This window comes from Tetrao urogallus (assembly GCF_951394365.1).
Source record: "Tetrao urogallus genome assembly, chromosome: Z".
In the NCBI taxonomy this organism is placed as follows: Eukaryota; Metazoa; Chordata; class Aves; order Galliformes; family Phasianidae; genus Tetrao; species Tetrao urogallus.
In genome coordinates, this window is record NC_136816.1 from 20,042,391 (window position 1) to 20,053,082 (window position 10,692).

The 10,692-nt window shown below is 42.2% G+C and overlaps 1 protein-coding gene across 1 annotated transcript in view; it reads right to left on the minus strand.

Moving 5' to 3' along the window:
* Positions 1-10,285, minus strand: part of ABCA1 (ATP binding cassette subfamily A member 1) — a gene marked incomplete at both ends in the record, with an annotated part of 73,528 nt that extends 63,243 nt beyond the window's left edge. Inside the window, 4 exons of the mRNA XM_079548114.1 lie at positions 133-254; positions 998-1,139; positions 4,764-4,857; positions 10,220-10,285. Of these exons, the coding sequence (XP_079404240.1) occupies positions 133-254; positions 998-1,139; positions 4,764-4,857; positions 10,220-10,285 (424 nt within the window). The remainder of the gene's footprint in view (positions 1-132; positions 255-997; positions 1,140-4,763; positions 4,858-10,219) is intronic.
* Between the last annotated feature and the right edge of the window lie 407 nt (positions 10,286-10,692).

Consider the following 10,692-nt stretch of genomic DNA (forward strand, 5'->3'; position numbering starts at 1 on the left):
CACAGAATGGCTTAGTTTGGAGGGGACCTTCCAGTCTCCCTGTCATGGGCAGAGATGCTGAATGTACACATGTGCAGAATTAACTAGACAAAAAACATCAGATGTAGGTGACTCCTTCTGCCGTGCCATTACCTAAGCCAGAGAAGTTTCCCAGTTTCCGCAGTTTTGCCAAGACTGTCTGGACATCCTTTATGCTTGTGTCCTGTTGGCTGTACAAGAGTAACCTTTTGGCATCTGAAAATAGGCGGGAAACACTGGTGGAAAACAAACAAACAAACAACAACAACAAAAAAAAGCAGCAGTCATCAGCTCTGTAAGCCAGTATTCACAGACAAAATTTCATGTCCCAGTTTTAAACTTCAGTCCCTTCAGTTAGACACTGCTCTCTCCACTACAACAAACCCTTTCTTTGGTGATGATTCCTGGGAAAATTAAGGAGCCTTATTAAAGATGACTGCTAAAGCAGGGTCAAACAAGTTAGGTCAGTAACCTCCAAGCATTTGAAAGCAGTTCAGACTAGGATGGATAGGGCCTCCTGCTGCTTGTTAACTGCTTCCACACAAAAGCTCAATATTTTAAATATGCCATTATCCCTTTTCAAGTGTTTTTCCGGGTTGAAGGCACTTTTTGTTCTGCATCAGCTTCAGCAGGCCTGACAGTACAAATTCAGCAAACAAGGCAGGGTGTAACAATGCTGACCGTAAGTGGAGCTTCCCGTAATACATTAGCCAGCAATAAACAAGAAGGAGAGTCCCATCAGATCCTGTTTCTCACTCCTACACCATTCATCTCAGAGGTTTGTTGGCCAGGGAAAAGTGCTCTCTGAAAAACAGACCTTGCATCTCACCTTTTTGTGGAGTGAATTCACAATGATCACTAAGACAACAGACTTGGCTCTCAACAGCACAGGGTTACACAAAGAACTGGTGACTTCAAAATATGCCCTTTCCATATGCTCCCCAGAGAAAAGAGATAAGGAAAAAGCAGGCAGACTCACATGGACGCATTGAAGTTTCCAACAATACCAGGGGATTCCCCTGGTGTTGGGTAGCGGAAACAAGGGTTGTTGGCATTGCAGATGATCCCCTGTATCCAGGGCAATGTTCCTGCTGAGGGCATAGCTTTGTTTGGGAAGTGACCTAAAACCAAAACACAATAGTTAGGAGACAGACACAATACACATGACAGACATAACACTATGTAGTAAAGAAGGGCAATGGCAATTCTGTCCAGCTTATTGCCTCACACTGCTTTTAAGAGAGCATAATGGTCAACTTCAAAAAGGTTGAGTCGATGTTAACTTCTCTGCACAAACCTACCTCCTCCACTTAAAAATTACACTTTGTTAGGAACATTGCACCATTATTTCTGGTTATTTTGTTTTCAAAATTCTCTCCTCACTTGCATGCATCATAAGTGCAAAAGCACAAGGTCAGCACTTGTGAGTTGCCTGTGTTGGTTTACCTGAGATAAGTATGTCACTGCTCTCCCATAAGTTTCAGAGTTCCAACACTTATACACCTGCCTACCAATTACAAGTTTTCAACTCTTGCTATTCAAGACCTACTTAAGTCATATTACAACATTCACATCCTGTTTATGTTACAAAATCTGGTGAGAGTTAAAGCAGTAATGAACTGCCCATGGCAGAACTCCACCAGTATGACATTTGTATCTGTGAATTGCATGGACTCCAGAAGAAAGGCTTCTATCATATAATCCTGCTTCTGAGATGACTTATCACTCTGCTTTCCACAAATGAACCTGCTTTCTTACCCCACCCAGGGAGTAGAAGGGATGTTACATTGTTCCTCACTATCTCTCATATAAGACAGCTCCTCAAGACTTTGAGACTCACATTCCCCATCCACTGCTCCCAGAACCTTACACTATTGTGCCTGTTTCATCCTCACATGCCTGCAGTCAGATGGGGAGGTGGCTGGCTACCCCCACAGCCACAGCAGTACCAAGTCCTCCAAGGATGAGAAGTTAGAGCTGCTCAAACTCAACAAGGCTGGACAGTACAGATGGTGGAGAAGACAGCAGTGGGGAGAAGACAGGCAGATTGTCAGCCCTCCCTGGAGAAAGGCAAGGACTCTGTCCAGGAGAAAGATGAGGAAACCAAAGGTTCATTGTTTCCAGTACCAAGGGGACTATTAGTTCCTAGTATTCTTTTCAAAATAGAAACACTATTTACCTGAATTATCTGGCTTTTGTTTCATTTCTGTTTTTGTAACAAGAGTATGGGGAGGGTATGAAAGGAAAAATGCTTAAACATTTGGATTATTTTCCTAAAATTTCTCAAAGAAACACTTTCTCTCTTCTCCATGCCTTTTACTTCACATGGATAAAATTTTACATGGATTAAAAATTAAAACTAAAAGCAACAAGAATTCATGGTAATTTTTCTAAACTCAGTGAAGCATGTAAATGCAGTTTCCTAAAGAAGAGTAAAGCAGGAATTACCTGGTTCTAAGACAGCTGTGTTAGTCAGAAGGCACAATTTATCAGAAAAACCTTTCCAATTGTATCACATCTAGCTCTTCTATATATTGGTCTTTTTTTTTTTTTTTTCTTCCAAATGAAGAGCATTTTGAACGTCTTGAAGGGTTCACAGGAATGGAAAAGTCAAGCTCAACAAGACACAGCAGCAGCCTCACTAGAAGTTCCTCTTGATAAAGATACTTATACACTACATTGAAACAAAACCCTAATGACATGTAAGTGATGACAGGCAGTTATCACAGTTTGAAATGTCTCCTCTGGCTGATCTGGTGAAAGCCACCTATCTATCTTTAAAGTTTTCAGAAAAAGGTTACTCATATGAGCAGGGAATGAAAAGTCCTGTCTGGTAAGTCAGATTAGAAAAATGGCGCAACCCCTGGTTCTGCTGAAAGAGAGCTGAAATTCTTATCAGTTTATTAAACAAACTGTACGACTAAAATAACTAGGCTGTCTGGAGGTTGCAAAGCACTTGCATGAAGCTCTGTTACTGCTATGATTAGGCCTCACTTGTAAGCCATTTTGTAACAGCACACAGTACTGTCACCACAGATAACAATCCAGTTCCCCTAAAGGCATGCAGTGTTGCCACAGAGTCCATCATGAACTCAAGGTTTCTTTCCAGCATCTCTGCTCACACCCAGCAAAAGAAAAGTTCTACTACACAACATATCCATATCTGTCAGTGAGTGAATAATCAGTCAAATCAATCCAGACTTAAATGAAAGAATTTAGTTTCCATTTTTCTGAAAGCTTTTGAGAACAGGGGAGGAATTAACCAGAAAGCGTGAATTTAAGTTAGTAGATACTCACCACTCTACTATTGTTGATGCCAACAGAGGGAGAAGACAAATAAAACTTTAGTCAATAAAAATGGGAAGGAAAAAGGAATACAGGTGAGAGATAATTAAAATTCTTCTGACAACAGGTGCCAGACCAAAGGATGTACAAAGAGGCTAACAACTAACAGTCCCAATCCTGTATTACACTCACTCTGAACAGCTGAAAAAAAACAGATCTTGCTAGGGTTGAGTTTACATCCAGCACAGCCAAAGCTGGCAAGAAGTACCAAGAGACTGGTACAAGCTAGCAAGAGACTGCTGCAGTTCTTTGTACCAAATGAGCAAATGTATATTGTTTCTCTCAAGCTCCACATCCTTTGTGCAGGCATTTCTTCTAGTTCTACTGTAACAGTCAGGAGAGGTAATTTGAATTTCTAGCACGAAAGTACAAGATTGCATTTAGAGAAATTTCAATTACCCTGCCAGCCACAAAACAAAGAGAGTTAGGCAGTGAGCGAGACCAGCAGTGTACAAACCACATCAGGAAGTTGCAGACATTATTAGCACTTAAACTTTGAAAAGCTAGCTTTAAAGCCCAGTAAGCAACATAAAATATCCCAGATACTTTCAAAAAACCACAGGGTTAAGTGCTATAAGAGCTAGTTCTTTACCTATTTTAAGAATGAAACAATCCAGAGTGCCCTCCAGAAACACGCTGCGCTGACCCTTAGCCTTTACCTTGTAGTAATCAGGCAAAGGAAAGATAAACAAAGAGCTCTTCCATAGTCAGCTAATTGAAACATGAAATCACTACCAATCGCATTTAAGATTAAGCATATTGCTTCAATGAGTTCTGCTTCCTAAATCAAATGGCTACCACCACAGTCATCTGCAGAGCAAGAATAAGCTCCCTTTGACAGAAAAGCTGAAATGTACCCATGTATGATGTAAAAAGAAAACTACAAGGTTTTTCCCATAAATGTGAGACTGCTCAATCTACTGAATAGAAAGTTGACACTGTACAGTTAGGAGTGGAATTGCTCTTCTGTTCTTTTATGTAATACATTAGCCCACGTTACTGTTGAAAATGAGATTGCTTTCTTAGAGATCTGAACACCACTTTCTTTTTATACAGTCACATGCAGAACAAGAATGAGAAATAAAGCTTAGGTTCTGTGTGGGTTTTGCAGCCTTGTCACATTTCCACAGCAATTCCTTGGCTAATACATTATATATGCAAAAACAGCAAGGGCAAGAAAAACAGCAGCAAAATACAGTCATCGAGGAACATTAACTTGTCAGAACATGCTTCAGTTCCCAAGATTGAAGGAAAGCAGCCACTAAAACTTCTCTGAAGATTACAAAGAGGTATGTATGCAACCATTACCCCTGATCTTTGCCTCCTGCCAGTTGGCACTGCTGCCTTCTAGCCTTGAAATAACAACCATTCTCTGTGCAGCTGCTGTGTTCGGTACTTACATTCATGTTGTTCGTAGGGCGGATATGAAAGTCTTACAGAGATCAGGATGAAGAAAATAAACAGAGGCCAAGCAACTTCGATCAGCAGCTGGAACTGGAAACAACAAAGCATTAAAATGTCATATCCAAAATACAGGGCAGAACAGAGTTTCCAGCACAATCCACTTCTAAGACAGCATAGTTTTGCAAGCACATCCTCACACCCCTTTGGTTATGCATTCCAGGACCAAAAAGTTTGTTCCTACGACTTCAGAGAACAGTGAAGAGTTACAGGTTTTTTGTTTGTTGTTGATACAGGCGAGTTGCAAGACTAAATTTGATGCATTTAACATGGGTTATTTTTGGCTTTTTTTTAGTTCTCCTCATCCCTTGAAAGAAAGAAATCCGAAAGAAATCTGAAGGAAATCTCCCTATGACTCTTCCCAGAAATCAGCTGGTTTTCTGGCCTCATATTTTAGAACTAGTGGGAAGCACTTCTATTCCATCTTCACAATAAACATCTCAGCTGTTACCCTAATATTAGGGATGAATATTGTGCCAGTGCATAGCTACGCTAAATCCTTTAATTTCTCTGCTAGATAAATATATTGTTATCAAGAGAGCAAAGCTACTAAGCTTACACCAATTACTGCTTGGTTCTAATGTATTTATACTCTCCAAGACAGGTAAACACGGCAAACACTGGAGTACTCATAGTTCAAGACAGAAAGAACTCAGTTGTTGAAGTAATCAGATAAGGATAGAAGAAAAGGTTTTACTATTAAAAAAAAAAAAAAATATATATATATATATATATATATATATATATATTTAGGAAATTGAAGCACAGGGAAATTCACTGATAGTGCTATATCCTACAGAAGAACGTGGACAAAGCAATAATTGAACTCAGAGCTTCTGAGATATAAGCAAAAACACATAGCTTCACCTGCTATCCCTTTCTTTCCCATTCCAGAAAAACTGCCTAAATGCACTCTAGGTAAGCCTGATACAAGGAAAACACAGTTGCTTTTTTTTTAATGCTGCAACATCTTGCACTTTTCCCCCTTGAGAGAAGGAAAAAAGTGTTTTCTTGGTCAAGTAAAGAGAAATCTTTTCACCCTCTCTGGAAAAAAAGCATCTTTTAATAAGATTCCCATGTTTTTCTTACCAAGCCAAATGGGATAAGATCTGCAACCCTGTGGAGGAGATAGTCCCCTCACAAGTGTGCTTTCCTATTCTACACTGTTAACAGCTGAAACTAGTCTATTGACATTTAACACAGAGCACTCTAGGAAAATTTAAAGGTGAGATTTCTTGACTACTATATCTTGAATAAATCTCACACCACAAAATCAAACGTCAAAACTAATGCCACAGTCCAGCAAAGGAAACCATTTATGTATCTTCACAGATACCCCAATGGTTGATATCCAGCCAAATGGCAACCATGACCAGAAATGAAAACTGAATGTCATTCTCACCAGCACTTCTGGCAATGGTATCAGATCCACAGGATGAATTTGGGACACGAGTTCCCACCATTCTTGTGCACATACTGTGATCATTGGATAAGAAATTCCACTGAAACCATGCTAACAAAAAAATGCCTCCATTTTTATAATGGGCAATGACAGTGGCAGGCACACAGCCACTAACAGCAGCAAGCTGTACCTCTGAGCACCAAACCATTTGTCTGACTCCCAGAGGCCAGAGATGCTCAGCACTAGGACACCAACAGGCCAAGAAGCAGCACAAGCCATTCCCTCTGCCGGCTCTGGTGGCTGTGCTCTGGTATGCCCTACAGCCCTCTGTGTCACACTATCTGCTGGTAAGGAGCAGGCATCTTATACATGTCACCACGCTACGCTGGAGGCAGATTGATACCAGCTCGGTTTGCAGAGGCTGCCCAGGGTGCCCAAGCAGCCTCTCTCCTGCAGCTGCAGAGACAAAGCACTGGCCTCAGCCTTGGCTTGCACAGACAAACATCCACCCCAGCTCCTCTGCTGCAGAGCCAGAAATGGCTAATTGCATAATCCAGAAAGCGACCACGTGTATGCTGCATGCAAAGTGCTGTACACCTCTGCATATGCCTGCACACACACTTCCAGCCTTCCCAACTCACAGGCAAAAGGAGAACAGACGAGGGAGGCCATTTGGACTGGATCAGCTGCATATTTGCAGCTGAAGACCAATTTATCACAGCTGCACTGAAATGCTGCTCCACGAGACACAGCCAGAAACTCTTGAAACATGGGGTCAAACTTAATGCATATGTAGAACTTCAGTAGAGAGCTTGGACCTCTGGACAGCCCTTTACACTATTCAACAAAAAAACAAAGCCTCTTCCTTTCATTCCTAAAGCACAGAAGCTTCCTTTCCCTACCACTTCCTAGACTTCCCACAGCAGTAATTACACCACCACTCTTCATATGTTGCTGCCTTTGTAAAGACAGACACACCAACACCAAAAGGGATGTGCCTGACCCAGGCTCACACTAAAGACATAATGGAAATTGAGTCTCCTCACTTACTGCAGCCACTAGACCAGCATGGTGAACAGTGAATGCAAGCATCACCTCTCTGCCGCCCCTGCCCCCCCTTGGAAGAAAGGGAGGAACACAATCTCTGCAGACAGCAGCACCTGGGCCAGAATAAGCTACTCATAACTGAGACTAGTTCCTGAAGCATGTCCAATCTGTATCAGTTGGCTGGTAATGGAAGATACCATTAAATATTGAGATCAATACTTTGTCAACAGGAAATCAGTTGAGCAAGAACTAATCCCATTTCATTTCCCGCCAGTGTCCTCATCTTCATGGTCCAGCTTCAATGCAAGGAGCTACCAGCTGGTAATCAGCCTTGCCATGCAAGCTTGAGAGGTCTCCTCACTTGCAAGACAGCAGGAAGAAGACAGTGCTTTTTCACAACAGTGAACCCTGCACATGATTCTTTCCCTGCTCTCCCCCTGTGTACCCCCTTCCCCCCACTCCAACACTGTTGGAAGTAATCCAGTACAAAGTAACGCTTGAATTGCACACGTCAGGCTGAGCTTTGGACCCAGCTTTCGCAACATAGCCCAAACTCACTGCAGCAGAAGAGAGAGTTCAGTCAGAAGCAAAGGAAATCAGACTTCTTGTGGGAAAAACAAGAGGAATCAAATTATTTCTGGGCTACACCTTCAGTAAGTACAAATGTCTGAGCAGCACTGCCAGAAAACTCAGGATGCTGGTCTCCTAATAGATGACAACTGCTCAACCATGAGACCAGCATGGCTAGAAGAGATGTTCTTGTAATTCCCTGTCTTTGTTTAATGGGCCTTCCCTTTTGATATCTGCAGATGAAGCTCAAATTAAAAACATTAGAGCAAAACTCTGGAGACAAATTACAAAACCTGTGATGATAGGCTGCCTTTGCTATGAATTGACTAATAATACAGTACAGACTGTATGCAGTAGCCTTTGGGCTACTCAATAGGAAACTGATACAGAAGGTGCCAGAAGTACCAAAAAATAGCCAAACAGATCCAAGATCATGACAGAAGTACCAACAGAAAGGTCTTTTTCTGCTTACAAGTAGATGCCTTCTGCATTTCTGTGGCATTGCTGAAAATCTGAATGAACTTCTATTGCCCACCCTACAGCTACTTGGCAGGACGTGCTACACCAGACTGCTTCAAATAACTTTCAGACTAGATGCGTTAATTTCAGAGGACTCAGAGAAGAAAAGCCATCTTCCTCAGCAGAGCACTCAGCTCCTCTGAAATCTCCTCCTGGTAGAACCACTTCATGCATTGCCACACAGGCTCCATCAATCTCTATGGATTCCCAAAGTTCATAAAGCCAGTATGGGAGAGGACAAGAGTAAGACTGCTAGTACTAGGGGGAGAAGAAAGTATTTTCAGCTTTAAGAGCCTAGGATACATAGGCTTTTAGAGTAATTGAGAAAAGTATGTACTTTAAAGAGCTGTAGCCACTGTTGAGACTACTTCCTCCAATCCATTGCAACATTCTTATAAATTATGAAGCAGTTCACAAGGTTAGGATATTAATCGCCCCACCCCCCAATACAAGAGAGCAAGCAGCATCACTCCTTACAGCTGATGTGGCACACAGCTTATAAGATGGGCTGCCTTGTCCTGGAAGATCAAGGCTTTTGGTTGGATAAGGACAAAAACATACCACTTGCATAGAACTTCCCACCACCCTTGACAGCCCTGTAACCAGAGACATTGAGGTAAAAAACAAACAAAAAAATCCAAACAATCCTTTCTCTGGTTTTATTTGAGCACTTTAAGAATGGGACACATTCAGCTCTGAATTCGTAGGGCACAAATTCAGTGACAAGTCTCAGACATTTCAGCAATGACTTCAGAGACTGCTTCCATCTCCACCAGCAAATACGATAGCCGTCTCTCCCTTGTGACTCTCAGTTTCTAAAGCAACCCAGCCCCAGACAGCTGGCAAACACCCTGACATTTGCAGGGTTCAGAAAGCTTATCAGAGACACCACTTTCCACTCACCACCTCAGTAGCTAACGTTCCCTTCACATTCTCTGCTCATGCCTTCTCAAGGTCAGATCTAATGGGACAGCTCCTCTGCACAGTCCTGTTCCACAGAACATGGCCCAGTATAACACAGTTACCCCTGAAACCCCTAGAGGGACTGTGCCTTCTTTGGCTTTAACTGTGTGCAGAAGTTACAGTAACTTGTGAGGTCTCTTTAATGTTAAGACAGAAGGCCTTGAGGAGAATGCACTGGATCCACGCTTCGCTGTTCCTGTCTCCACACGGAGAGACTCCTGCTGCTTACTGCTTACTGTAACAGCTATGTTCCATACTGATAACAGATAGTGAGGCCAGCATTGAGGCTAATCAGAACGCTCCTTGGAAGCAAAGTGTCAGTTGCCTGGATTTGTCTCTACACAAATGTGAGAGCATGTCTCATGCCAACCACTTAAAGTAAGCCTTCTGCTGAAAAGTTTCACAACAGGCTTGTGTGCCTCTCCTTGATTAGAGATCAAAAATGCTTGCTGTTGCCTCTAGCAGAGGTCCCAACACTGGGAAAACAACCATTAGACCTTTGGCCACATTACGAAGTGGCTGAATTTCTCTGCTGTTGTTGCAGCTTGCAGCAGTCAAAAGTGTTTAGAGTCCATGTCACAGAACCACAGCCTGACAGTACTCTTCCTGAGGAGCAGGCAGGTCACAAAAGAGGCACTGGACTTACATCCCTCCCTGCCAGGTCGTAGAAGTATTTCAGTACTCTGACACACCAGCATTCAGAAACAACTCTAAACCCCCTCACTTCTATCTTCTAAGGATTTGAGTCAGCTCTCTGAAAATGCAGATCAGCTGTTTTGCCAGGATCCTCTAAGATTTGAAACACTAATACGCAGGAAATTTTCCCTTATTTCACTTGACAAGCAAGCCACAATGCTGTAACTTAGACCAAAAAACTCTTTGGCTAATACTTACAGTCTGTCTTCTTCTGTAGGTGAAGTTCTTCCATAGCAGCAATCCCAGCTGCGTCCAAAACGCCATCATTTTTCAACAATGCCTTCCTCCCTTTGTGCAGCAGCAGCAGTACACAGCAAGGATGTTGTGGCTAGGCATCAACTAGAAAGCAAGAGTTCAAAGGGACAAATTATGTGAGATGAGAAAAAGCAACAAGACAGAAAAAGGCATAGGCTGTGCTCCGTGAGTTCATGAAGCCTTGCAGCCAGCCCCTCACCGTATTTCCCATACATCTGCTCTCTTTCTCTGTGCACTCTAGTCAAGTCTCATAGGTTCAAGTCAGCTCAGATTTAAAGAAAAAAGCTTCTCTCCATATTTACTTTTCTAATGGTGAAAAACATGTTGCCAAATTAGGTATGTCTTTGTTTGGCATTCCAACTAATACATTTGCTTGTAGAAGAAAATGCTACACACTTAACATGCAAGGGAGAAAA